At 43.5% G+C, this 27,689-nt stretch overlaps 1 protein-coding gene across 4 annotated transcripts in view; it reads left to right on the top strand.

Moving 5' to 3' along the window:
- Positions 1 to 27,470, top strand: part of Tnc (tenascin C) — an 88,566-nt gene extending 61,096 nt beyond the window's left edge. For 2 of the 4 annotated variants that reach the window (XM_075945380.1, XM_075945379.1), the window contains 12 exons: positions 3,382 to 3,654; positions 9,701 to 9,823; positions 11,102 to 11,245; positions 13,397 to 13,516; positions 15,323 to 15,466; positions 16,148 to 16,278; positions 19,003 to 19,135; positions 19,702 to 19,853; positions 20,810 to 20,906; positions 21,737 to 21,898; positions 24,211 to 24,374; positions 26,694 to 26,916. In XM_075945380.1, the coding sequence (XP_075801495.1) occupies positions 3,382 to 3,654; positions 9,701 to 9,823; positions 11,102 to 11,245; positions 13,397 to 13,516; positions 15,323 to 15,466; positions 16,148 to 16,278; positions 19,003 to 19,135; positions 19,702 to 19,853; positions 20,810 to 20,906; positions 21,737 to 21,898; positions 24,211 to 24,374; positions 26,694 to 26,804 (1,754 nt within the window). In that variant the 3' untranslated portion in view covers positions 26,805 to 26,916. Of the gene's footprint in view, positions 1 to 1,601; positions 1,875 to 3,381; positions 3,655 to 9,700; positions 9,824 to 11,101; positions 11,246 to 13,396; positions 13,517 to 15,322; positions 15,467 to 16,147; positions 16,279 to 19,002; positions 19,136 to 19,701; positions 19,854 to 20,809; positions 20,907 to 21,736; positions 21,899 to 24,210; positions 24,375 to 26,693 lie in introns of all 4 variants that reach the window. The other 2 variants (XM_075945378.1, XM_075945381.1) reach the window with 2 other exon arrangements.
- The last annotated feature ends 219 nt before the right edge of the window (positions 27,471 to 27,689 follow it).

Here is a 27,689-nt window from a genome sequence, read left to right as displayed (position 1 = left end):
ACACAGGAAGTCTAAGACAAAGCAAAACTTCAGTCTCTGCTTCCAGGTGAAGGAATCCATTCACTTATTCACTCTGATGCCAATTACTTCTTTTTAAACATTTTCTTTATATCCCAGGGGTTTGACTGTGGGCTTTAATTCAAGGTTAGTCAGAACTTTGAAACTTCTTAATTAGCTGCACAAAAGAAAGGAAGGAAGAAAGGAAGGAAGGAAGGAAGGAAGGAAGGAAGGAAGGAAGGAAGGAAGGAAGGAAGAAGTTCTAAGTTAGATGCTGCTAAAGCAGACCTGGACATAGAATCCCCAGCCCTCTCCCCTTAGATACAGAGCAGATACATTCAGCATTGCTGTGTGCTGTTGTTCTGGAGAAGATGCATTAGGGCTTCTCCAGAGTTCTCTATGCCTTAGGATACAAATGGAAAGAATACTGAACTCAGAGCAAGAAGCCCGTGTTGGATCCCAGCTCATCCATGTACTAGATCTGGGACGCAGGAAAAGTCTTTTCCCATCAGTGAAATGAAGGCTAGCAGGCAGGTGGCGACATTTCCCATACAGTATCATTGTGTTAGACTGGATCTTCAACTGAGAGATATTTCCAGAAACTTGGCTACCGTAAGGTCACTCTTTGGGAAGGCCAAATGGTATGTGAATAGACCCCTGGCAACTAGGAAAGAAGCGTACCTGGGACACAGATGTTGGTGATATGGACGGACAAAGCATGGTAACGGGGGAACAAAATATGCTCTTGCTCTCTAACTTCACCCAGGAAAGGAAATAGCACAAAAAGCAGCAAACCTTAGACTCTCTTCCTTGACCATAAGCATAAACTGTTAATTTGGACAAAAAAAAAGACAACAAATCTTACTGGTTATTCCCCTGATCTTAGCTTATGAAGCTGTACCATTCACAAATCGACCCAAATGACTAGACTTAAAATATGAACCAGAGTAAGATATAAAACATACCAAAAAGAAAATATGCTTGCAACAACAATATTTCAGCATCAGAAACAGCAAAAGATAGATGAATGTCCCAAACTGACACAGGTGTCATGTTTCTAGAGTGAGAAGTACACGGCCTGAATTAAGATCATCCATTGCATACTAGGGGGAGATTAGGGCAACTCTTTCAACCACTTAAAAACATTTTCAACCTATGAGTGGGGATCGTATTTTCTGCATAATATTATTGAGAAAAACACTCTACATAACACAATTAGGTACCGAAGACATAATTTCTAAATGTTCCTTTCTGAGCATTTAACTCATGTGATGACTGACTGGGAACCTGTCAGGGTTTGTGAAGTCATGAACATTAGCTCACGGGATGATTGGCTGGGAGTCAGTCTATCGGTATTTGTGGAGTCATGAGCATTAGCTCACAGGATGATTGATAGGAGTCAGTCTATCGGTATTTGTGGAGTCATGAGCATTAGCTCACGGGATGATTGATAGGAGTCAGTCTATCGGTATTCGTGGAGTCATGAGCATTAGCTCACGGGATGATTGATAGGAGTCAGTCTATCGCTATTCACAGGGTCATGTGCTGCCCTAGCCAAACCAGTGCTGCTAACCTGAGTCGTTTTCACTCCTCCCTTCTTTCAGAGGCCTTGCCCCTTCTGGAAAACTTAACCATTTCCGACACTAATCCCTACGGGTTCACAGTTTCCTGGACGGCATCGGAGAATGCCTTTGACAGCTTTGTAGTAACGGTGGTGGATTCTGGGAAGCTGCTGGACCCCCAGGAATTCACACTTTCAGGAACCCAGAGGAAGCTGGAGCTTAGAGGCCTCATAACTGGTATTGGCTATGAGGTCCTGGTCTCTGGCTTCACGCAAGGGCACCAAACCAAGCCCTTGAGGGCTGAGGCTGTTACAGGTATTTCAATTCAAGAGAGCCATACGCTCTTGTTCCGTGTAGTCTGTCTACAGGGTCACTGTGGTTTTAACATGTTGTCTGTATTCCCCATTTAATCCACGAATGTGACTTGCTCTTTCATGATTTCCCTTGTCTCAAAATATCTAATGAGTACTCACTCCTCCCATTCCAGAAAGGAGAAGGTCGAAATGTGTCCCTTCAATGTTTCAAGTCCTCTAGTCCATGTCTTGCCTATAGCCCTGACATGCTTACTTCATTGACCTCCCTTTATGCTCATCCTGGCTGGTCCCCAGCTGCATTTCAGCCTTCTCAAAAGAAATATACCAATGTGTATATTTTGAAAAAGTATTTTAAAATCTTTGCTATCTCAAAGTCTCAACCTGTGACATTAGCCAACTTGCCTACTTGTCTTCTCATTGGAAACTAAATAAAATGTATTAAACTCATCTTTTATGAAAACTAATATCAGAAAGGTTCTTCCACATAGACTAAATTCATAATGTTCTCAAGACTAATACTTTCTATAGAAATATTATATTAACGATCTTAACAGTCAAAAATCTGTGTTTCCCAAAGTATTTCTGGAGAAAACAAGCTCTAGAGAGTGTTCAAAGATTTCATTAGATGACATTTCATTTTTGGATAGGTTGGAAACAGGATCTTTGACCACGTAGGCTTTTCAGAAATCTTACTACAGATCTTGCAGGGAGCTGTATTCCCCACTCTTGTTTGACAAGGAATGCTTTGTAAAGAAAGGGGGGTAGAAAAGGAATAGTTTGCTTTGAACACTCTTTGGGAAACTCGGCTCCAGATTTATTTTGACCTTGAGTTTTGTCTAGTTACAAAAATGAAACCCTGGGTACAAAGTATATATAAATATATTTGAAGAGGTTCCAAGCCTCATTCTACCACCTAAACACTTACCTAATGGCTAAACTAGCAGGAAAATAAAATTGACAGAAACAAAAGTAAAGAACAGCAGCTTTCTTCTGTAGACCAGCTCCTGTGAACAAAGCCAAAAGACCAGAATATTTTGAGTCATTTTGCTCAGGCTCGAGGAGAATATAATCATCAGAATCATTATGGACAGTTCCACAAATCATTAAAGCTGGTTTATTTGTCTTTTCAAAAAGAAAGGAAAAGGCACTCACAGAGGATGGGCACTCAGCCACTGGTAGACAAAGAGCAAATGTAAACAAATCATGGCTTTGAACTTATTTAATAACTCATGGGAGGAGCCAGCGCTAAGTCCAGATGTGGATTTATGCAATTACTTTTAGACAAAACTCACAGATGCAAGAGTATGCTTGGCTTGTATTGAATGTGTCAACTCCATGTTTTTCCTCTCCTTGCCCTACTAGACTTATTAATATGGAACCGTTTTTCTCTCCTGGTATCTCAGGAAACCGAGGTGCCACTATACTCTGTATCCCAGCAGGAAGAAGCTTGTATGGACTGCTGATTAATGCTCTGTTTCCCCCCTCTTCCGCTGTCTTCTCTCCTCTAGAAGCTGAACTGGAAGTTGACAACCTTCTAGTTTCAGATGCCACTCCAGGTGGTTTCCGTCTGTCCTGGACTGCTGATGAAGGGATATTCGACAGTTTTGTTCTCAGGATCAGAGATACCAAAAGGCAATCCGCACCACAAGAAATAACCCTCCCTTCCCCCGAACGTACCAGGGACATAACAGGTCTCAGAGAGGCCACTGAGTACGAAGTTGAACTCTATGGAATAAGCGGTGGAAGGCGATCCCAGCCAGTCAGTACCATAGCAACAACAGGTACTGTAAACAAACAGGTGCCATAGTAAAAACGGATACTATAAATAATCAAGAAAGGAGAGAGGAAACTCAGGAATCCTCTTCCTGTAGAGTTCCACAATTACAGGAGCTCTTGGTGAAGGCAGGTTGGCATTGGGATCCTAGTTCCCTCAAGTATAGACTGTTCTCCTAGACTGTGTGGGCAAAGCAGGGTGGTGAGGATGCAGTGAGTTAATTCATGTAAAACCCATAACATGGCACCCGATACACAGCAAAGGCTCTGTGAAGGAGAGCTAGTCACAGTGTCTCTAATATATTATCGTCTTGGCAACTACGGGACATTTTAAATTCCAAAAGCTCTTCCTTCTCTCTCACAGTATATACCCAGAACACAATCCTCTGTTGTTTGGTCAAATATTACAGTTGCACTAGGTGAGGGACAATGGACACAAGGATTAGTGTTTAGAAGATGTCCCACACAATCCATAAATACCACGGTTAGCAAACTGAAAGAAGGAGCTGGTAAGACTAGCAGGTTGGTCTTCCTGAGGTTCACAAAGTTGAATGGACACTTTTTAAAAAAAGGTCAGTGCCCTCTAGAGGAGAAATAGACCCTTTTCACTATCAGCTATGCCAAGAATAAAGGAAAAGATGGTTAGGTGCACAGCTGTTATAGTCATAAAACTTATGTGACAATTTAGAGGGAGAAAGACAGACCTGGAAGAATGGTGATATTTTTAGAAAACTGGGGTAAGAGTCAAAATAGCATTCTATAGACCAGCTACTGCAAAGGAACCAGAGGAAGAAGTCAGAAAACCCCAGGGAAAGGGTAAAACCCGAGAAGCGATTAGCTACATACGGAGGAACAGAATCAAGAATCTGAGACCCAGAAAGCTAAAGTGTTGTGCCTAAGCTCATTCTGCTATACCGAGATTATTTGAGTGCTATTGTAATTATTTTAATGAGCAAACCAGGTGACTGATAACGGATGAATATATATACTTATTGTGTCTGACAGACACAAAGCTTATTAGTCCCAACTCCCTATTCTCTACATTAAGACATGTTTTGCTGTATGGGAGTGTAGAGGTGGGTTTGTGGTGAGTGCAAGTGTGTTCATATGTGCACATATGTGTGTTTTCACTTATATGCGGAAGCCAGAGGTCAACTTCAGGTATCATACTCGCAAGCCATCTACTCTCTCTCTTTCTCCCTCTCCCTCTCCCTCTCTCTCCCTCTTTCCCTCTCTCTCTTTGTCTCTTGTGTGTCTCGTGTGTGTATATGTGTATGTGACAGAAATGGAGAGGCAGATATAACATAGACAGAAATATACTGTGTGCCCATTATACATGTGTGATATGGTATGCACACAAGTGTGAGCATGCAAGTGCTAATGCCTTTGTGTGCACCAAGGCCAGGAGAGGAAGTGGGATGTCCTGCTCTATCATTCTCTATATTGATCTCTTGAGACAAGGTCTCTCACTGACCCTGGAGCTGGATTTCCTCCATCAAGCTACAGATAATTCCCCCCCCCACACACACACGTGTGCACCCAATACTAGAGTTATACACACAGGGCTGGGCTTGGCTTCTTATGTATCTCCCCCACCAATTTGATTATAAGTGTGACACCATGCCAACTCTCCACATGGCTGCTAGGGTTGAACTCAGGTCAGCATGCTTATGCAGTAAGCACACTACAGTCTGAACTATCTTCCCAGCACCGAGACAGATATGCTATTGTGTGAAGAGACAGGATGGAACAAGCCGAAAGAATCTACCCACAGAAACTCTAACACTACCGGCAGACACAGTGACTGTGCGTTAATTTGGGAAGGAAAAACACGGCTCCTCTTGCATGCAATATCCCCACCTCATGCGCTGCTGGCACACTGCACATAGTTGCCTTCCAGAGTACCCCACCCCAACTTTGATCTTCTCCCTGTGGCTGCACAGACTGACCTCGGTTTATAAACACTGCTCATCAAAGTTTACTTCTCATCACTGGTTTTGGTTTGCATATTTTTTTTCTCTAAAAGCCCCATAGTTCTAAAGAAAAAAGATTAACCATGAGTTGATTTGCTTTCTTAAGAACAAAGATCAAGGGCAGAGTCTGCTTCTCTTGGGAAGACCCCACCTTAGGGTCCTCGCTGTGGGATAAATTCACAGCCAGTGAGAAACAAGCATGTGTATAGGTACACCATGTGTAACAATGCATGTGTCCGTGTGTGCCTGCACACACATGCTCTGGGACCAGGAGAGGCCAGGGTAGGTATCTATCTGGAAACCAGCTGTCCACACTTGAGTACCTAGGGCAGCAGGGAAGGCAGTAAAACCTAGTGGTTAGCCAATGGTCTCTGAGCAAACTTTCAGAGCCTAGTCATGTTTCTCCCACTTAGCAGCCATGGGACCTTGGACAAGTCTCAAGCACCTCATCTGGAAAGCAGAACTTAACTCAAAAGCCAGCATAAGATTTCAACATGGCACCAGCAGTGACTAACTCTTTCCTTGCCCGTGCTAGCTATTACATGATGGTTAGTTGTAAGCTTTATTTTTAACGGACAACAAAAGGCAAGAGTTAAAAGACTAGAACAGAGAAGATATAGACTATGTAGCTACACGGTGGTTCTCTCTAGCAGCAATAAAGAGTATCATTTTTTTTTTCTTTCCAGAAATGTACAAATACACAAAATTCTACATACCCTAAATTCTTTGAGCACTATGTTTAAACGTATCGTGCATGCTTGCTGTTTTGTGCTGTGTGCGCATGTCCTGAGATGACCCCATGGTCATCACTCAGTCGTCCTACCTATGGACACTTAGCTTAGTATTTGTGTTGTTCCTCTGTCCCTACACTTGCAGCGGCTTCTCTTCCCAGCTGTGCTCAGACCTCCATAGAGAGATGCTTCCTCCTCCTCTAGGAAGAGAAATGCTGCCAGACCCTGCACACAATCCTGAAAGTCCCTTCCAAATTAGGCAAGCAGCCCAACAACAGAGAATAGCAACTCCTGCAGCCCACCAAAGGTGCTCAAAGTAGGAACCGGAAAGCGTTTTCTTGGTCGGTCCAAGTCTCTCTCAGTACACATGTCTTCCTGGAGCTCTCTTCCAGTCCTAATGCCTTAAGTGTGATTGACACCCTTCTCAGCCTCCAGAACAAAGTCTCCACTGTAACACGCCCATATCTCCCAATCAGGCCCCCTCTGAACTCCTCTGCCCCATGTCAATCAAGATGGACTTGAAGCCACACCATAGAGCTGCATTTCCATCCTTTGGGAAGCCTGATCAGCTTATTTCAGAAATGCCCCTTAGCAAATCTCCTTCGATATAACACAGGCTTTCCATGTCTGATGCCTATGGTTCAGAGTCATGCCTTTTCCCAGGAAGCATAAGGATGGAAACCACCGACTGAAAAGCACAGGCTTTGTGCCACATACAGCTAGGCACATTACGAAATGTCCAGTACACAGGCAAACCAAGACAGAAACATCTTCAGCCCCATTTCACAGATGTAAATATTGAGCCCCAGGGTGCTAACGTGTTTGTAAGGGGTAAAGTCAAGGTGGAACTCTTACCAAGGTTATTTCAACTTCCAAGTTCTTGTCCATAAACCCACCAGCTATCCTCTTAACTGAACATAAACTTAATGCATATTAAGTGACCAATACAAATTTGTAGATAGGGAACTGATTCTAAATGGTTGACAATTGCCACTGATGAAAGGCATTCACTATCGATTTGGAGAAAGGAGGTTTTATGTGGAGAGCAAGTGGAAGCCCTTTTAGAGCTTTTTATTTCTTTAACCAATTCCATGTATTTAGCTAAAGGAAGTTCTGTTTTTAAATGAGTCTAATTGTAAAGAAAGCATTGCCTAGGCCTCTACTACTCTGTGTGTGTGTGTGTGTGTGTGTGTGTGTGTGTGTGTGTGTGTGTGTGTGTGTGTTATGAATGTGTATTCATACATGTGTCACCATACATGTCTGAGAGATACAGGTGCATGTGTGTGCTCACACTTACTGAGCCAGAATTTGGCTGTCATCCTCTATCACCCTCCACCTTATATGCTGAGGCAAGATCTCTCATTAAAACCCAGAGCTTGCCAATCCAGTGGGTCTAGCTAGCTGAATCACATAGAAGGGAAGGGGATGTCTCGCCTCTGTTTCCTGGAAACAGGGTTACAGGTGTGTCTACCCAGCTTGTATGTGGATACTGGGCATCTAAACTCAGACTCTCACATTTCTGCGTTACCTATTAAACCACATCCCCAGCCCCTCCCCAGCTTTTTAATAGATGTGATTCCATTGTTCTGTGCTTAGCTTTCTGTTGTAGGTCTCAAGACTAGAAGACCCTATTCATAGCAGAAAGTTGTACACTAAACCTACAAATACCTAAGAAGTTCTTTAGTATGAAAATATCATGCCCACTGCTCCTGCAATTCCATACCTACTGTGGCATTGTTGCAGATGATACCTGCTTGTCCTCTTACTATCAAATACATCCCCATGAGTACATAATGGATGAGGTCACTGATTCTTACAGCGTTTAAGACAGTGTAGATAATGTCTCTGTTTTCTGGATGAGAAAAATGGGATCCAGAGGAGAAAGCTTTCTTTATAAGACACAGCTTCTAAAACCTACACTAACCAGCAAGGTTTCCAGTTTGGACATGTCAGTGGATTGAGTAGGCATAGGGAAATTCTCCAAGACAGAGTTCATGTACATCAGTTGGTCTGCTCTCAGCTAGACTCATCTAGAAAGTTTAGGGTAGTCGGCATGGGAAAAGGTCACCAGGAGGAAGAAAAGAGAAAGGACAATTACATCTAGTGAATTCTCCGTGTGCCAGAGGCTGTGCTAAGGGTTTTACACCCATTATTCCCACTAATCCTCAGAACATTCCTGTGGGTACCACTTTCCCCATTGGAGGGATGGAGCAACCAATGTAGAGGGGAAGGGACTTGCCCCAGGCTGCCCGGCCTTTCAGTGGCATTTGAACAATTAAGATCTTGTAGGTTCCCGGGACTCTGTGGTCTAAAAAAGAAAAAATCTTGCCATGGACAGGGTAAAATAAAAAATAAAACAGGCAGGCACAGAGACTCAGAGTAGTTTCCAGGTCACCGACAAAAGTTGTGGGAGGACATGAGGAGATGCTTCTGATTAGAAAAAAATGAAATGGATAAGAAAAAAGTTTTCTCCCCAAATGTCAATGTGTTTCCAAACTTAATGAACAACAGGGTTGAAACAGGGAAGAGGCGAGGAAGCAGGCAGACAAGAGTCCGGAAATTGTTTTCTGAGTTAGCATGTCAGCTGAAGCAGGCAGAATCCTAAGTCAAAAAATAGAGAGAAGCCAAAGGAAACCAAATTTGGGGAGGACAAAGTAAGACAGCAGACATGTCCCCTGGGCATGCACTTTCTACAGGTCTACTGGTGGGAGCTTTAGTGATGACCTGACCTGATTCTTGGCTTTGGATCTCCTTGAAGATTCTGGAGTGGGCTGTCAAGACTAGTTTCCAAGTCAGCTTAATTTCCGGATGCCAGGCTGTTCTTGGCTCAACTGCCCAACCACTGATCCAGAAATGTCCCATTGGAAGAATGTTGGTGAGAGAAAGGAGGTTTACTTTGGTCCTCTGTATAATGACTACAACTGCATTTTCAGCTCAGTCATAAAATGAGGAGTAAGCCATGTAATTTGGAAAGAACTATGTGCTTTTAAGACAGCATTAAAAAGAAACAGAAAACAATGGCATGAAAAATACTAAAAATGAAATCAAAGAAAGTTGTTTGGATTTGAGGAGCACTCTCCTCACTTCTGTGGAAGCCAGCAGGCACGCTAACACCCATCTTTGGTGAAGTCCACAGTCACTCCTGGTCTACACAGTCGCTGTCGCTGTCTCTGCGGTACATTTTGTTTCACGTCACAAGGTGACCATGTATCACAATTCTCTATTCCTAAGGCTTGGCTCTGACACCAGCTCCAGATACTAAGTGCTCCTGGGTAAGAGATCCAGGAAAAACTACTGATGGACAAGATAGGTGATGTTTCAGGCTTTCTGTTTTGTTTTTGCCTTGACAGCCATGGGTTCTCCGAAGGAAATCATGTTCTCAGACATCACTGACAACGCAGCCACCGTCAGCTGGAAGGCACCCACTGCCCCAGTGGAGAGCTTCCGGATTACCTACGTGCCTATGACAGGAGGTAGGGACCTAAAGATGAAAGAGGGTGGGAAGTGCATGCAAGATGAGGATTAAATAGTGAATCCGATCCTGGCTGTTCTTATCACACCCCTGCCCAAGCATCATGGCTAGTGAAAACCACTTCTCTCCTGATCATCTAGACTTCCTTTGGGAAGGTCTGTAAGACATTTTGGAAGATACTACCTTAGGAAAAGGTCTTTAGGAAATTTCTGGTCTTCAAATTGTAAATTAACAACAACAACAACAAAAAAACGAAGGCAATGGGACCCAGTACTGTTTGAACACAGAGGAATTTATATCCTTTTTTCCTCTTTGATCACAGTCATCTGGAACACTTGCCTACAATATGTGTTAGGTTTTGCCCTTGGCGGCCACATCTGCCAGGCTCACTACAGACTTAGCAAAGTTAGAGCCCAGAACACACAGACTTTAATGGCGACTTCAGGAAAGTATAGTTCAAACACAGTGACTCTTAACATCCCTAATGCTGTGACCCTTTAATACAGTTCCTCATGTTGTATTGACCCCCAACAATATAACTATTTTCATTACTGCCTCATAATGTAATTTTGCTACCTTTAGGAACTTCAATGTAAATATTTGTGTTTTCTGATGGTCTTAGGCAGCCCCTTTGAAAGGGTCTAGACACACAGGTTGAGAGCCACTGACCTAGTAAGTAGTAAGCTGCCTGTTGTCACATGCTTATAAAGACAAGCTTGTTGGTAACATCAACACTGTAATATCTCTCTCCATGGGGAGCTTGAACAGCTGGTTTGCAAATTCTTCCCCAGTCCTGAAATTTTAAGAAATATCAATTCCAGACTCCCTAATAAATTTAAGAGCACAGACTTAACTGGGACCATCTTTATATCATGAATAGAATCTAAAGCAAGGAAGAAATGAGCATCCTAAGTGAAGTCAGTGAGTTACTATGGATATGCGCTACATTGTAAGCTTCCCACAGAGTTCATGGACTGAAAAAATAAAGAAAATAAAACTTAAATCATGCTAACACCTTCCCGAAAGGAAACTTGCCATTTTTAGTATACTGTTACCTCATGATTTTTTCCTTTCCTGACTGGGTTTTTGGCATCTGCAGCAATGGAAAAAGCATTATACAAAAAGTAAGGTCTTTTCCTTCATGCCAGAGGGTGGGAGAAGAGAAGAGCACGTCAAAAAAGTGAGGTTGCAGAAAGATATTATCTGTAAGTTGGATTTGGCCATGATGAGTAAGTGTGATGTAGTCTCCCCTCCCTGATCTTGCTTTGCTGGTTTCCAGGTGCCCCCTCCATGGTGTTGGTGGATGGAACTGATACTGAGACACGTTTGGTGAAGCTCACCCCTGGAGTGGAATACCATGTCAGCATTATTGCCATAAAGGGCTTTGAAGAAAGTGATCCTGTCTCAGGGTCACTAACCACAGGTGTGTGCAGTGATCAGCGTTCCATCCTTGCCCTTAGTGTGATGACTCATGACGGAGAGTTGCAGAAACTTGCTCCAGTGGGAAAAGCTGGAATTAGAACACCCAGCACCTCCCTCCGGCTCATCCTTAGCCTCTAATAAGTTGGGCTGCCCCAGAGACTCCATTCGACTACTGTGAAAGGGTCAAGTGTAAGAATCATACTGAGCTGAGCTGAAAGCCTGAATCTTCCATGTGTTAGCCAAGCAAGCTTCCAACTAATTTCTGAGGTCCAATTAAGCTCTCTGTAAAATGGATACCATTTTGCCTTCCTCGTCAGTGAGCATAAGTGCGACTTAACTATCAGCTCATTCCCCCCACCCCCATGCCTGGGAGCATTGTGAACAGCCCAGAACACATGCTTGCCCTGAGATGGGATGGCGAGAATTGTGATGCAGCTGTTCTCTGTTTGGCAGCTGCTGCATAGGAGACACTATTGACCAACGCCTTGCATTGCTTCCTCACTGCTGTGTTCATTCCCAGCTTATAGAAGAGGCACAGACTGCAAAGTAACAAGACTAGAAATGTGGGGTCAAACTCAAACATAGGTCACTCAGGCCAACACTATCAACCATTTAAAATGGAGGTTGTTTTTCTATTAAAATCTAATTTAAGGATAATAGATTTTATTGTGGGAGAATTAAGTGGAAATTTTCTCTTCAGGAGTCTTTGTCTCTAAACAATTTATCCTTTGAGATATAACAAATTGTCCAACCCAGTCCATTCAGTGATCTGAAGACTAGGCCCCCAGGAAGTTTCAAAAATATCCAATTCCATACAAGAGTTGGAAATATACAATTAAAACATCCCATCTGGACTCAAAGTTCTGTCTACTTTCCACTCAGACTTCTGTTTTCCCAAATAAATCTTGCATTCATGATTCTCCACAGCAACAGACACAAAAGCTGGGTGTGTCTCTTCCCAAGGCCTTATTGTCACCACCAGTTAAAGAAGGGTCTGTACACACATGATGAAGCAGGAAGACACTTGGAGGGGATTGTGTTGGTTTGTCACTTCCTGACTTAAGACAGTTCTCTGGGCTCAGATGCCAGCCTCTGACCTGAGCTGATGATGACCGCTGCCTTTGTCTCCTAGGCTGTTGAGGCAGGGATTATGTGATGGGATAGAAGTAAAAGAGAGAGATAACACATTCAGGTCAACTTTCAAGGGAGAAACACTGAGCAAGGAATGAGCTCATTTAAAAGAGGCCAGAGATTAAGACCTTTGTCAGTACAGCTCATTTGACAATAACCCCTAAGGGCCAGAGAGGTTGCTTGTCTTTTAAGAGCATCCATTGTGCTTACAGAGAACTCAATGTTGATTCCCATAATCCACATCCGAAGCCTGAAAAACCGTACTCACATGCACACACCCCATATACACACTCACACGCACACACAAGTTAAAACATAAGCTTTAAAAGCTCACCCCTAACTTTCAAACAGCTTTCTTTTGTTATTGTTGGTTTATTGAGGCAGTCTTACTATATAGCCCTGGATGCTATCAATTCACAATCCTCCTGCCTCATCCACCAAAGTGCTGGAATTACAGGATAAAAAACTTTAATAAGCATATCATAAACAACTGAAATCCTAAATTTCCCTTCCCCTTTCATTCCTTACAGTAGCCACCACTGACAACTGAAGCCAGTGAAGTAGCCTTCCCAAGGACACAGAAACACAGGCAAATGAACCACAGTAGAGTTAGATCCCAGAGACCTCCGAGTTATTATATAAAAGACTCCCTAACTATAAATATCACCCAAAGCTCAGAAAAGTTTCAGGCAGTACTGACCATACAAATCTTCCCTTCCTTGGAAAAGGGGCAAGACTCGTGATGATAACTCTTGTCACACATTCAACAATGTTCAGGATCTGACTACCCATAACATCATGTATACATCAAAATTGCACCAAGGAAAAAGCCAGCCAGTATTACTATGCCCATTTTACAGGTGAGGAAATGAAGCTCCAAATTAATACACCATCAAAGGAAGGAGTCATGATATCTGCTAGGTTAGCCTGTTCCACATGCCTGACTCTGTGAAGCATGTGAACAAGTGTCCTCTGATATTATCCTCCAACATGACGAACCCTCTCACACATTTCTTTTCAGCTCTGGATGGTCCATCTGGCCTGCAGACAGCAAACATCACAGACTCAGAAGCCTTGGCCATGTGGCAGCCAGCCATCGCCACCGTGGACAGTTATGTCATCTCCTACACAGGAGAGAGAGGTAAGTCCTGTATCATAGACTTTACGTTCTGAGGAGGGTTTGTCTGCTGAAAACTCCTCCCATTCTCCCTTCAACATGCCCCAGGTTGATAAAACTTAGTGGCGTACTGGAAAAGCCAGTAATATCCTTGCATCCTCCACTGCATCCTCAAAAGAGTTAGATAAGCCTTTCCAGGGGACAAAAGTAGGTGCAGCGGGAGCTTCTGTGTGTTTTTCTGACCCATCCCTCCTCTTCTACGAGACTCTTCAGTTACTCTTCTCATTGCTGTGATGGAATGAATAACTGATTAACTGAATGGGAAAAGGGTTTATTCTGGCCTATCATTCAAGAATATGATTCCCATATAGCAGGAAAGTCCTGGCAGCAGGAAGAGAAAGAGCTGCTGGTCACATTGTATCCACAGGCAGGAAGCAGAGTAAACAGAAAACGGGGCAGGCAACAAGACCTTAAGGCTTATCTCAAATGGCTCACTTCCTTCCACAGGCTCCACCTCCTCAAGGTACCAAAACCCTCTCAAGCAAGGAAATATAATTCTCCGCTATAGGACACAAAGAATCCAATAGTCCTGAGTGTCGCTGTCAAGGCTTTGTTGCCTCCAATTGGAGGCCCTGGGGTGCCTAGTCTTCTCCGAGGCTACTGGAGGACCTAACTCTAACAAATTTGATTGAAAACTCTGATCTTCCCCTTCCTTTCACTCAGGTTACCAGTTTACCCAGTGGGCAAGTTGAACTATTTTGCTAAGACCATCAGCCAAACACAGCCATCAGGAAAGAAATCAAATGCAATTCCGAGAGAGAAAAAAGAGCCCCTTTCAAATAAACCCATTCATACTTTTATGATGAGTTATTCTAGAAAGGGTTCTGGTATTTCACTTCCCGCATTTCATATATTATGGCTCCTCATTGTTTGGCTCTCACCGACACTATCTCATGACACCATGGGGGACTCTGAAAATCTAAATTTAGCACTGGCAAAACCCTAAAAAAAATTCTTTGTAAGAACAACAAATCTGAGGCAGAAAGGAAAATTCAGTTTATCTCTTTTTCTCTTTCTTATTCCCTGCATGGAAACTCTTCTGAGACAGGGGTGGTGGTGTTGCCTCCCCTAAAACATCAGCTAAGGAGGGAATTGTGACATTTTAGATCAGAACTAATCAGGAGTCTAGCCAAAGAGAGTGGGGCTTGTTGATAATGATGCCAAGAAACCAAGATGTGCAGTTTTCTAGTGACTCCCAAAGGTTTAGCATTTAAAGCCCCACGCCTGGAAGCCATGGTCTGAACAAAGCAGCGTGGGAGTCCCCATGATTATAAGACTAATAGTTTTGCCAAGGAACTATAATTCTCCCCATTGGAATGAAGGAACCAACAGGCCTGAAGCCACTGCCAGGCTCTTGTTATCTATAATTGTCACCCCTCAGCCTTGAGGATTCAGTGATCCTTGACTTGGCAACATTTGGTACTTTATAATAGGAAGCATACACAGAGAAAAAGGAGAGGATCCAGAAGTGGAACAAGCTGAATTTGAGTTTAAGTAGCCCAAGACTCAGAGATGCTACCTGCAACTCTCCTATAGCTTATTCCCGCGTCTCAAACACAACACTGTTCCAGCCAGTACACCCTGCTGTGTGGGCAGACATCTCCCCGTCTTTCCATCTGTTGCCTGAAAACATGTATGATCCATCTTTCGTCGTGTGAGTGCTCTAGAGAGAGAAGGAATATGAGCCATCTCCAAACAAACCTGTTTCGCTGTGGGGTCACAGAAGGAGGTGTGCACACTGTTTGACACATATGTATCTTTCACACTTAGTGCCAGAAGTTACACGCACAGTGTCTGGGAACACGGTGGAGTATGAGCTACAGGACCTGGAGCCTGCCACAGAGTACACACTGAGGATCTTTGCAGAAAAAGGCCACCAGAAGAGCTCTGCCGTCACGACCAAGTTCACCACAGGTACCAAGACAGCTGGAGGGGAAGTCTTCCTTTCTGAATCCCCCACCTGCAGTCTGCATCTTCAGCTGCATCCCCTCCCCTGCCCTTCCTCCTTAAGTCAGGCCCCTGCAATGCAATTACATCAGCATGAGTTAAATTCACCAGTGCCCACTCAGTCAAGACCCAAAGAAGCAAACTATTTCCTCTTGAACTGAAATGACCCAAGATGATGACAGGCTATTTAAAGGAAGGCTTTCAAGTGGAAAAACTTCCCTACTGGCCCTCAACTTGGTGTGTAATGACCCATGCTCCAGGCAGGGAAATAGTTTTTAAGAAGTTTTTAAGGCTAGTTTTATTAGATTTTCACTGGGGTTTTGTGTATATTGAGATTTTTATATAAAATTTGAGGAAATAAAGGATTGCCTCTTCTGCTGGGATGAGGTCCATTATGAGTATTTCTCAGTCCTCTCAGTTAGAAACAGTAGGAGTAATGATCTCCACAGCTCTTCTTTCTCTTCTACTTCAACCAAAACCAACCAGGAATAGGTTGGGCTTATGGACGCTTGGGGTGACAGGACTCATATAAACTTTGACCTTGGAGATTGTTGGTTCAACTTCCTCATCTACACAATCAAGGAGGTTAGGAAAGGGACGTGTTGGTCCACATCTGGTGACTCCCTTGCTACACACTGTCTTCTCCAGACCTCGATTCCCCAAGAGACTTGACTGCTAGTGAGGTTCAATCGGAAACTGCCCTCCTCACCTGGAGACCTCCCCGGGCATCAATCACTGGTTACCTCCTGGTCTATGAATCTCTGGACGGCACAGTCAAGGTATCTGTAAATCTCACATTGCTGTGATAAACACCTGCATAATTGTCAAAGGAGGAAAGAATTGCCTGATGCTGTTTCTCCAATCCAACGCAACTAGGAATCTAGAAAAAACTAGTAGAGACTAGACATGGCACCAGACCTTGTAAGTCTGCTCTCTCGCCTCTCTTCCTTTACCCAGACAACATTTTATAAGACTTGATATTTTAAGAGTTGGGCTCAAAGTCATTTAATGTTTCATCGAGGAAACACCAGCAGCATCTTTTGTATCTTTGCCACATGTAGAGGCAAAGTGGCACATGCCTGACCTACTATGATGTGCCTCTAACTACACCTATTTTAACCCTGTCTTCTCCCCCATGAGCTTTTCTGTATTTCTAGGCTAACTTGCTTATTCTATTCATACTCAGCATTTTCCACCACCACATGTATGTTCTGTAACATCTTCCCTTTAGCTGAGAAATACACATCACTGCTATTGTAGTCTACAGTTCATATTATGTTTCTTCCAAACTTCATTATGCTGCCGTTTGACCTGGTGTGGTTTGGTCTTGTGTGGTCTGGTCTGGTCTCCCTTTTTCATGCTAGAAACTTTGTCCAAGTGTCTCTTAGTCTTGGTTTACCCTTTCATACTTGAACCAAGAATGAAGAAGTCAATTGGAAGTCGAGCTGCACATAAGGGTTTTGCGATACTGTGGTTCACCATAGAAATCAGCTGTGCATTGGCAATTTGTGGGGTCATCCCACAGAGCTTGAGTTCTTACTGTGCACATTTCACTTGATCTTACACTTCCAGTTGGTATCTTGACCTCCTCATCAACTGATCCTGGTAGATGCGAATCCAGAGCCTCCGCTCTAACTCGGGTGCTCCAGAGAGTGAACCTCATCCTTGCATCTGTCCTGGAAGGGAACAGGGAGAATGGGGAATCTAACAAGCTCTCATACAAACCTTCTAAACTTATGGAACCTTTGTTGACTCCCATCCCACACTGCTTGCAAAGGCAGCTCTGCTGTTCTACACATGCATCAGGAACTTGCTGGATGCTTCAGTGTATGTCAGCCAGCCTCTAGTGGCTCTGCCCACTCCAGTTAGTCCCTAGCTCTCTCTATTCTGGCCCTGTGGGAAGTGTTTTCTCTACCAGCTACCTTCTGCCCAGCAAGGTTCATAGGATCCACCTATTTCTCTCTTTCCTCTTCCCCTTCACTTTTATAGTTTCATTCCTTATACTTGACTCACTTTTGGCAGGTATAAGAAGTAAGTAGAGGCATATTGATATTTCCAGTCTGCCATGTTTAACCAAGAGTAGACACAGTTCTAGTTTCCCCATCTCTTCTGGAGTTGGTATTCCATGGATCATTCCACAACATGAACTGAAGCTGGCCCTTTATCTTCATGCATCCCTGTACATACTTTTAGATAAGTGTGATGCACTCCCAGACACCCAAGGTCTTCTTCAGGTCTGGGTTCTAAGATCATGCCTCCATGGCTCATGGGTCACATTTCAGGCATCTTAGTTGCTTAGAAGACTGAACACAGAAGCATAAAGAAGAATGAAACTCTATCTGCAGGCGGTTGAGTGAGCCTGACTTTGTACCTGAAAGTTGATCCCTCCCCAAGGACCATATCTGAGGTACACACAAAGTTCACTGGGTCTCTGTCATTGAGTGAACACTTATGAATCATGGATAAGGTGCTGGGAGACCAGAAGGATGTGATACCATCCTTTATCACCAACAAATTATGGATTGGGAGCAAATGTCTCAGATTATGTTATTTTCAATTCCTGCATTCATTCCCAGTTCCTGGGAAGTTTGAGAACCTTCCAGGGGCCTCCACACTGACCTATGACTAACTACAGTCAACAAGCCATGCCGATGGGTTGTAGAAAGCAGGGTTGTGTTTGGGCTGCCAGAATGGAGATTGGATTCAGTCTCAGCCAACAAGGTCATCTGCTAATAAGAATTGGAACCTAGTAAGCATCAGACAAAGTGATCTTCTACACACTGAGCTCAGCCACTAATCTAGACAGCAACCCAGGGACCAGTCACAAGCATAGTGTGAGTCACACATCTGTCCTTTGGGGGTCAACTCAAGCCTACATCCTGGCCTACCTACTGGGCTAGCACCATCATCTTCTGACTCAAGAAATCCTAAACATGACTCCTAGCTTCCTAGATATACATCTGCCTCCCCATCCTGTGATATTCAGTAAGTCTGGGTGGGCTAGGGCCCAGGTATCTGGCTGTTTTAAAGCTGGAACAGAAAGAGCCCTCTTTAGGACTGCTGACCTAAATATTCTAAATATCTCTCACCCCTTGTGCAATTCACCTTAGCACCAGCTTAAGCTTCTTAAACCTCAACAGGTTAAGCTTATTCAAAAACCTTTCCAATATCCCCATTTCTTTTAAGGATACACTATGAACTGCATAGTGTGTCATTAAAGATATTTTGTAATCCCTAATCCCTCTCTGCTAGTTTCCACTACCCCTCCCATCTGAAACTAAGTGTAGTTGAAGTTTTAACTTTCTTCACCTTTCTTCACCCAGAACCTTTACTCATGAAGCACCCGTATCTCTGTCATTCTAGATGTGCACATGGAATCTAGCATGCAGTAGGTACTGAGTAGATTTCTGTTGAGTGTATTGATGATTGTATGGATCAGTAAAAGAGGGCTTCTCTACCATGAGACTATCTGGGACCAAACTGATTCTTTCTCCTGCCCACAGGAAGTCATTGTAGGACCAGATACCACCTCCTACAGCCTGGCAGACCTGAGTCCCTCCACCCACTACACAGTGAGGATCCAAGCATTGAGTGGATCCCTAAGGAGCAAGCTGATCCAAACCATCTTTACCACAAGTAAGGGGTTCATTGAGGACACGGTCTTAAGGTTTGACCCTGTAACAGTGAATCAACCTTCTGCTTCCTCTTCAACTTCTATTTTACACTTTTCAAGCAAAACTATCTAAAAAGTACCAATTTCCTACTAGTGCTTGGAAGCCTGGGGAATGTGGGTGTATGCAAATAGTTCCAGACATCCTGGTAAAAGGCAAAGGAGGGCTACTTAGAGTTCATCTAGATCCAGGCCTTATCTCCATGTACTTACTGTGTATAGCATAGAAGTTATCTACCTTCTAAAAGCCTTAGTTTTTTTCATCTTTACAATGTGATCAAAAACCATCCCTTCTTCACAGGTACCATGTGAGAAGAGGAGGTGTTATATTTGAGCTCCTAGCTCAGTGTGTGACTCTACACTGTTGCGTTTAATATATATTCCCTCTCCTTCAGCATGAAGGAGCACTGACTTAGAGAAGCAGATGTTTGCCTTTAGGAAATGAGCCTCTGCCCAGCTGGCCAGCAGTCTGTTGTGGAAGTACCCGCCCCTCCCTCTGCTCCCAGAGTCACACTTTCTCTTTATCCTGCAGTTGGACTCCTGTACCCATTCCCCAGGGACTGCTCTCAAGCAATGTTGAATGGCGACACCACCTCTGGTCTCTACACCATCTATATAAATGGTGATAAGACTCAAGCACTGGATGTCTACTGTGATATGACCTCAGATGGAGGTGGATGGATTGTAAGTACCACAGTAGATTCTAGAGGTCCCAGACAGGGCAAGGGGAAATGGAGAATATCCTCCTCACTGTATGTCTAACATACATATGCACAAGATATTGCAAGATAGTCCTTGTCACATGGACACCCTTCATAATTACCTATTTAAATAGAAAAGAAGGGCTGGAGATGTAGTTCAGGTAGTAGAGTGTTTGCCTGGAATGTACAAAGTTCTGAGTTCAATCCAAGAACTGCATAAAACCAAGCATAGTTGATAAATGTCTACTTGTACTCAGGAGTTGGAGGCAGAAGAATCAGGAGTTTAAGGTTATCTTAAAATATCAGTTTGAAGCCATTCTGAGCTATTTGAGACCCTGAGTGGAAAAAAAAAGCAAAAGAGAAGTGGGGTAGAAATGTGGAACACTGAAGAGTGGGGGGAAAGAACTGTAAGTTAAAGAAAGTAGCATAGAAAATAATTGTTTTATAATTTATCTATTCTGTCCTTTCTCAAACAACTCTGACAGTAGCGATGCTGGCAATCAAATCTACAGCTTATATCAACCAGCATCTGCTGAGCAGCTACTCTCTACCAGGGATATGTTCAGAATTTCCGAATTTATTTCGATCCCATGGCCATGTTGGCTGTATGGGATATATTACTGTACTAAGAAGCCTTGTTTGCAAGTCATTGCCCCCAACCTCTCCTCCACTGTCAACATCAGGGTCATGTTTCATGAAGACTGATGAGAGGCACTGAGGCTACACTGTCACCAGAGCTGAGTAGTATTTCAGTCCCTAGTTTCCAGAAGACCTAAACTCAAGGCAGGTAGGGGAAAGCATGGTGTATCCAAAGTCACACGGCAAATAAGCAATGAACAGAGCTGGAGATTGGTGCTCTTTCCACAGCCTGGCGCTCCTCCTACCAGAAAGACATCTTCCCTTCCATCATTTAAGTGTACCTCATACATTCTGTTGTAGGTTTTCCTGAGACGCAAAAATGGACGTGAGGACTTCTATCGAAACTGGAAGGCTTATGCTGCTGGGTTTGGGGACCGCAGAGAAGAATTCTGGCTTGGTAATGCAGCCCTGAAAGCTTGAGTCAGATATGCCTATTTCTGTCTTCATCACTTGTCCTACTGCAGTGAGCAACAGGGAACGTTAAGGATTAGATAAAAAAAAATTTTGTGGGAGATACAGAATGTTGAGATAATTACATGCTCCAGGTCACAAAAACCAAAGTGTTAACAAGACAAGCCTCGTGGGTCAGCCTAGCATTAAGTCAGACACTAAACCACTTATAAAACCAACCTGACTGCTGCCATGGATTGCTTCCCTCTTGAGCTCCAGACACGGAACAGGTCTCATGTCTCACAGTGACAATCGCTCACCCAGAACGTCCCAGCAAAGAGCAGAAGTCCTATCTTGCTCATGAGGAAACAGACCCTCAAGGAGGTGTTATGGTTTATCTCTGGGAATCTAGCAAATGTCATAAATACTCTGTAATTCAAAATGTCCAAGTTCGTATTATAGTGCCAGCATCCATCAGGGACACTTTCCTGCAAGCTACCTGCACACAGCATCATTCTCCGTACCATTGCCTGACTGAGCCTGAGACTTCCATCCCAGTGGTATCCATTGCTTCACAGCACTTAGGAATTTTAAAGTGTGTAAGTCATGGCCCTCTGAGCTTCATGATGTGATAGGAAGTATAGCAAGTTGATAAGCAAAGGCGTTGAACTGTTTTCTATGAGGCTCAGAAACATGACATTTGTTTTTTGCCTGACATCATACCAGCCACAGAGAAGGTTTCAAGCCTAAATCTGTGTGATACGCCCCACTGCTGAGTGTTCCCAGGCTGCCTTGGTCACCTGTGCTTTCGTATCAGTCCTTGTCTGTCATCCACAGGACTGGATAACCTGAGCAAAATCACAGCCCAAGGGCAGTACGAGCTCCGAGTGGACCTACAAGACCATGGCGAGTCAGCCTTTGCAGTGTATGACAGATTCAGTGTGGGAGACGCCAAGAGTCGCTACAAGCTGAAGGTCGAAGGATACAGTGGAACGGCAGGTATGGGTTAGCTACACTGTGAGGCTCTGAAGTCACAAGAGATGTCCTGTGGATTCCTTCATTCACCCTTCCTTCATGTCTTCCATTCATGACCCATCCACTTACTTGAATCAATAGATATTTGAATGTCTTCTGTATGCTAATTCGGAAAAGCTATTATTAAAAGGGTCTGGCCAACATCTGATCTCTGAGATGAATAGCAGGTCAGAAATCATGTCAACTATGACTGAGTTATAATGACTCATTTTTTTAAGAAATGCGTTTCTTGTTCCTTTGTAGCTAATAGTTGTAGAGTGATGGGAAAACAGTCTTCCAAAGGCTCTATCTTCACCAAAGCCTCCTCAGTGCTTTGCTGTGATAGGCACGTGATGTCTATGAGGATGTGCAATGTTGAGATTTTGGCATAACCAGGGGTCAGGGACACAGTCCAGATACTGTGTTTCTTATAAGTTTCCTGGTGATGCCCACATTCCTGGCATGGCTTGACTGACGGGCAAGACACCTTTTGTTCTTCACCTAGATCATAACCCTAGTTTTGAAAATGTCTCTGACTTGAAGTGGTTTTGTATAGTTTTCTGGTTCTACATTAGAGCAGCAATATGTAAGGAAGCCATTCTTATCTAGGCTATGAGGTAGAACCCATCATTGCAGGCATTTTTTTAACTGGGCTGTTCCCCCAACCCCATTGAACCCTCCCAAATGTCTTTTAGTAAAATGACATAAAGATGAGGAAATGTCTTAGGAAAATTCAGGAATTTGTCCAAGATGCTCACAGAAGTAGTGTGTGTGCATGTGTGTGTGCCTGTGAAGAATAGTGGTAACAAGGAGGGGCCAGGTAAAGAATGTAGACCATGCATGCCATGGCTCTTTGGGTGGTCCTATTCTATGCTTATGAAAGCAGGAGACAGATTTGCAACCTCTCTGAGAGCCCTTCTAGAATGGGAAAAGTCTTCACCTTTCACTAATGGGTCCCAAGGCCAGTGAAAAGGGGACACAAAGCTCTTTTGAGATGCAATTTGGTAAGAAGGAAGAGAAATAGTCAGGAGTGGAAGTTATTTTAGTGCTTACATGCCTCAAAAATATCTGACGCTTTATCACCTGACAATAAATACCTCTTGGGTTGAGATCGCTTAAGGAAAGAAGAATCTTGTTACATGGCAGGAAAACCCACCAACCAAGAAGGATGTTGCCTGTGTCTACTGTTTATATCTCTGATGAAGGAGAACACTCTTTCCCTTCTCTCAGAGTAACATCTTCAGGCTGTAGCTTCCTACATGCTTTGGTGGTGGTGCCTCACAGAAATATTCATCAATGATCTGCCTGTGCTCTGTATGTTGTGGATAGCATCGTTAGTTAAAAGACTCCTGAGATCCGTTGACAGCTTGCTCCAAGATCTCAGCATCAAATACCTGGATGTCTTAGAATGCCTGCATGCAATTACACGGTTTAAGAGTAAGGAGGACCCAGACAATATTCCCAAGTAGCGTATATGTAAATGAGGTTCTTACATATGAATCAGGTAACACCAGCCTGGTGGTAAACACTTTTATAAAATGATTATGTGATACCCAGGCTATCTGAATATTTAGAGACGGAAGGTTTTATTTATGACCATAGCCAGATATCTTTGTATCTGAAGGACAAGCCCACTATTACTATTTCTGTTTTATTTATTGGCACACAGTCTCGCTATGTAGCCCACGCTGTTCTCAGATGTGGACTTCCTACCTTAGCCAACCCCACTCTTATGCTGAGATTACAGATGTTCCCCACCAGACCTGACCCAAACATCATTATGAAATGCAAAGTTTTCTCCTTATCCCCATCGGTCTTTTATGCAAAGAAAATGTAGACACATCATGAACAACAACCCTGGCTGCTTGTATGCCGGTCTCCCTGTCCAGAAAAAAAATTCACATCCAGTGTTAGAACAGCAGTGTGAGGTAGACAGAACTTATGGGATGACTGCATTTTATAGATGAAAAAACTGAGGCTTAGAAGAACGCTTGGCTTATGTCAGGTCACAGTTAGAAAACCAAAGAGATGGGACTTGAATGGAACCTTCCAGAGCCACCTGCAGCATTCTTTCTTACCATAGAACAGTGCTTTTCTTCAGAGATAAGTGGTGAGGGTGACACTCATTTCCCAAGCTTCCATCCTCATTCTGGAATTGAGGTTTAGTGCCAGCATACCCATGGGTCTTTCAGTTGTTACCTCTGGTTCTGCCCTACAAAACCTCGTGGGGTAGTGCAGCTGTGATTTTTGGGAGGTCTTTATTCTCTCTTCTCTTTCTCACTTTTACTCTCAATCAGGTGACTCCATGAACTATCACAATGGCAGATCCTTCTCCACCTATGACAAGGACACAGACTCAGCCATCACCAACTGTGCTCTGTCCTACAAAGGAGCTTTCTGGTATAAGAACTGTCATCGTGTCAACCTGATGGGCAGATACGGGGACAATAACCACAGTCAGGTGAGTAGTCTGTCACAGCCCACAACTGACAAGGCTAGGGAAGCAAGATGTGGGTCAGGGAAGGACACCTCATTAGAAAATTTGTTATCTTTCAACACAGTGAGGAATCTCAGGGACAAATCATCTAAGATAAAAACAGCACATATTAACTCTTGAAGAGCTCAAGAAGAACTAACCACTGTCCAAATAGGTCACAAATATAGAATTTCCCTCAGATAAAAAACTCTGTAAAGCTAATGAAGGGGAACACTATTTCAGGGAAGCAGGGGTAATGTAGACCCTGGCAGAGTTCAGGCCCACAAGTGTCTTCAGACTCCCAAGTAAGACATGGAATGAAGCATGAATTTCAAATTCCCCTTGTTTTATTAAGGTACCTACATCCTTTGACAAATGGCTCTCCTGATTTTGGAAGCATGGCTAAACCCCCATATGCTTAAGCCCCTGATTTTTCCCTGAGCTCCATACACTCTCATACAACTCCCACCATCACAGAATTTTGAACTCTTTAGAAAAAAGTGAAGAAACCACACTCAGAAGCTCACCTGCTGAGCCCTGTCTACACTAGCAGGAGCCAAAAAAACAACAGCAAGAGGGGCCAGCTACTTAATCATGGCTAACCCCAGAACTGGCTCCTTCTGAAACATCCATCCCCTCCCCCAGGAAGAAGGGACAAGTATGGTCTCCGGGTCACATCATGTTTAATCCTAACCAGGTCTCTTCAAGATCCCAGTGAGTTTACAGAAAGTACACTAGCCCAGGTTATATGTCACAGTCCCCAGCTGTCTGGTAGGGTGCAGGATAGCAGCCTCCTGAGTGTTTGTTGTTTTGTTGCTCTTGATTTCAGGGTAGGGTATTTTGAAAAATGCTCCATGGGTAATTCTTGACATGCAGCAGGTACTAGGGACTGCTAGGTTTTATTATTAAATTTGCCAATGTGCTTATGACTTAGTCAATTGGATACTAGAAAATGACATCCATGAGCTTAAACGTAGATCTTACCTTGACATAATATTGCTTTTCAAGCTCTCTGACCTATATATCCTGTGCTTATAATCTTCACTGTATGGAGAAGCAGGGAGTGTTTTTTCATGTATGTTACAGAGGAAGCAAGAATGGAAAACTACCTCTTTACATCAACTCTTGGCTCTATCCATCTCATTGCCTAGTCCCTAATGCCAGTGTGATACAGAATAAACAAAATAAAAACCTTTAAGTCACAAAAAAGAACATGTTTAATTCCAGCAAGCAGAGGCAGGCAGATCTCTGTGAGTTTGAGTCCAGCCTGGTCTACAAGAGCTCCAGAGTTACAGAAAAACCTTGTCTTGGAAAACCAAAAAAGAATTTTCTCCTTCAATTTTCAAAGCAAAGATGGCATCAAAGGCCACAAAGAACTCACAAGAGCTCAGATCTACCTCTGGCTTTCTCAGACTACCATGTGGCCTCTGTGAGGTCTTTTTTCCTCTCCAGCTTCAGATCCCACCTTCAAGGCTTCTTGGCTTCTAGCCAGCCTTGAACTTCTTTTGAAGCAAAGAGAGGTCAGTAGGTGGAACAACCTGTCAGGATACAGGACCTCACTGTAACTGTGTGGTTACTGTGTGAAACGAACCAGCCACTCTCAGATCCCACCCTGCTTCAGGCTTAGAGATGGATGGCCTCCTGCTACCAAATGCCAAAAACTAGAATCAAACTAAAAGAATCTTGTAATTTCTCTCATCTCACTAACCATTGCTTTGTCTGGGGACACGTTCCTTATAGTTCTACTCGGAGCAAAAGGTCAGTGGCAAGGGGTGATGGCCTTCAGAAATACAGCCTGAAACTTTGATGGCCTAACCTGAGCATCCCCTGCATACTCTTGAGTGCAAACTCAAACATCTCTAGGCCCTATGAAAGAGACACATGGGAACCAAGAGGCCTGGGTACAAATGGTGTCTTATAGAAAAATCTTTGTATTTCCTTGAAGTGAGGGTCCCCAGCACTGAGCCAGCACATCAGCAAACTGACTTATCCTTCAAGGATCTTCCAAGGTTGACAGTGGTATGTGTCAAGAAAGCTGAATTACATGTAATAAAGCTGAGTCTTGATCATTATTGTCGCACAAGTGTATATTCGTGTGTGTGACTCTAACTATGGAGTAGGTTTAGATCCAGCATGCCCTTTTGAAAGTTTTCACAACACAGACCAGAAAAAAAGAGCCTAGAGACAGCTGCCTGTGAAAGGCAAAGTAGTCATGAATTCTGTTTGGATAACTAAATGGTGATGATCCACAAACAGGTTTCCAACTGGAAACTAACCCAGAGGGCTCTGGGTTTTTTTTTGCAGGGTGTTAACTGGTTCCATTGGAAGGGCCACGAGTACTCAATCCAGTTTGCTGAGATGAAGCTGAGACCCAGCAACTTCCGAAATCTCGAAGGCAGGCGGAAGCGAGCATAAACTCCCTGAACAACTGAGTGAGAGAATGGTGCCCAGAGAAAGGAAAGAAATTTTACCAAAGCATCAACACAGCCGGTCCAACAGTCAAGCTCTCCCTGGGCATCTGCCGGGTGTCGATCTGGGCATCTGCCGGGTGTCCGATCTGGGCATGGGTCACTGAGTCCCTGGAATAGGCCCCTGTAGTTACTTCCTTTGCACCAAAGACAGCAGTCTGCAACCAGTTTCTGCTCTCTTGTTTGACGAGCAAAGCCTTCCAGTGATAGCAACACAATGGGTTGGGGTTTTTTTGTTGTTGTTGTTTTGTTTTGTTTTGTTTTTTACTTCTCTTGGGTGGTTCTGGGAATGGAAGAGGGGTAGTCTGGCTCTACAGTGGATGTAGTCATTTTTGCACAAAGCCGTATAATTAATTGTTATTGTTTGGGGTAACAAAGATAAAAATGTGTGTCATTGAATGTTACCCCCTCCTCCCTGTTGGTTTGTACATTTCATAAAACTGAAGCCAGAAAAGTGATACTGTTTAAATTTCGAGAACATTAATATTATTAATATAATAATAGTGGTGGTAATGATGAAAACTGAGGACTTTTAAAGAGATGTTCCCTTCCCAAATGCATCTGGACAGTATCTGATTGTATTTTTTTTTAATAAAAGCACAAGTACTTTCGAGTTTTGTCTGTGATGCTGATTTTCATGGTCAAGTCTGGATTCCCCCAAAACCACTGTATCAGAACAAAGGGAGGAATGTTGGAAAGCAGAAGGAAGGGAGGACAGTGCTCAACTGCCAGGGAAAAGGAGAGAGGAGACAAGGGACAGAGAGGGAGGGTCAGCAAGAATTCCACAAGGTTGAAAGAACTTACACTCTAAGATCGAGCTCCTTGCTTGGCA

The sequence above is a fragment of the Microtus pennsylvanicus genome, chromosome 13 (assembly GCF_037038515.1).
Source record: "Microtus pennsylvanicus isolate mMicPen1 chromosome 13, mMicPen1.hap1, whole genome shotgun sequence".
NCBI lineage: Eukaryota > Metazoa > Chordata > Mammalia > Rodentia > Cricetidae > Microtus > Microtus pennsylvanicus.
This window is presented reverse-complemented; position numbering and strand designations above follow the sequence as displayed.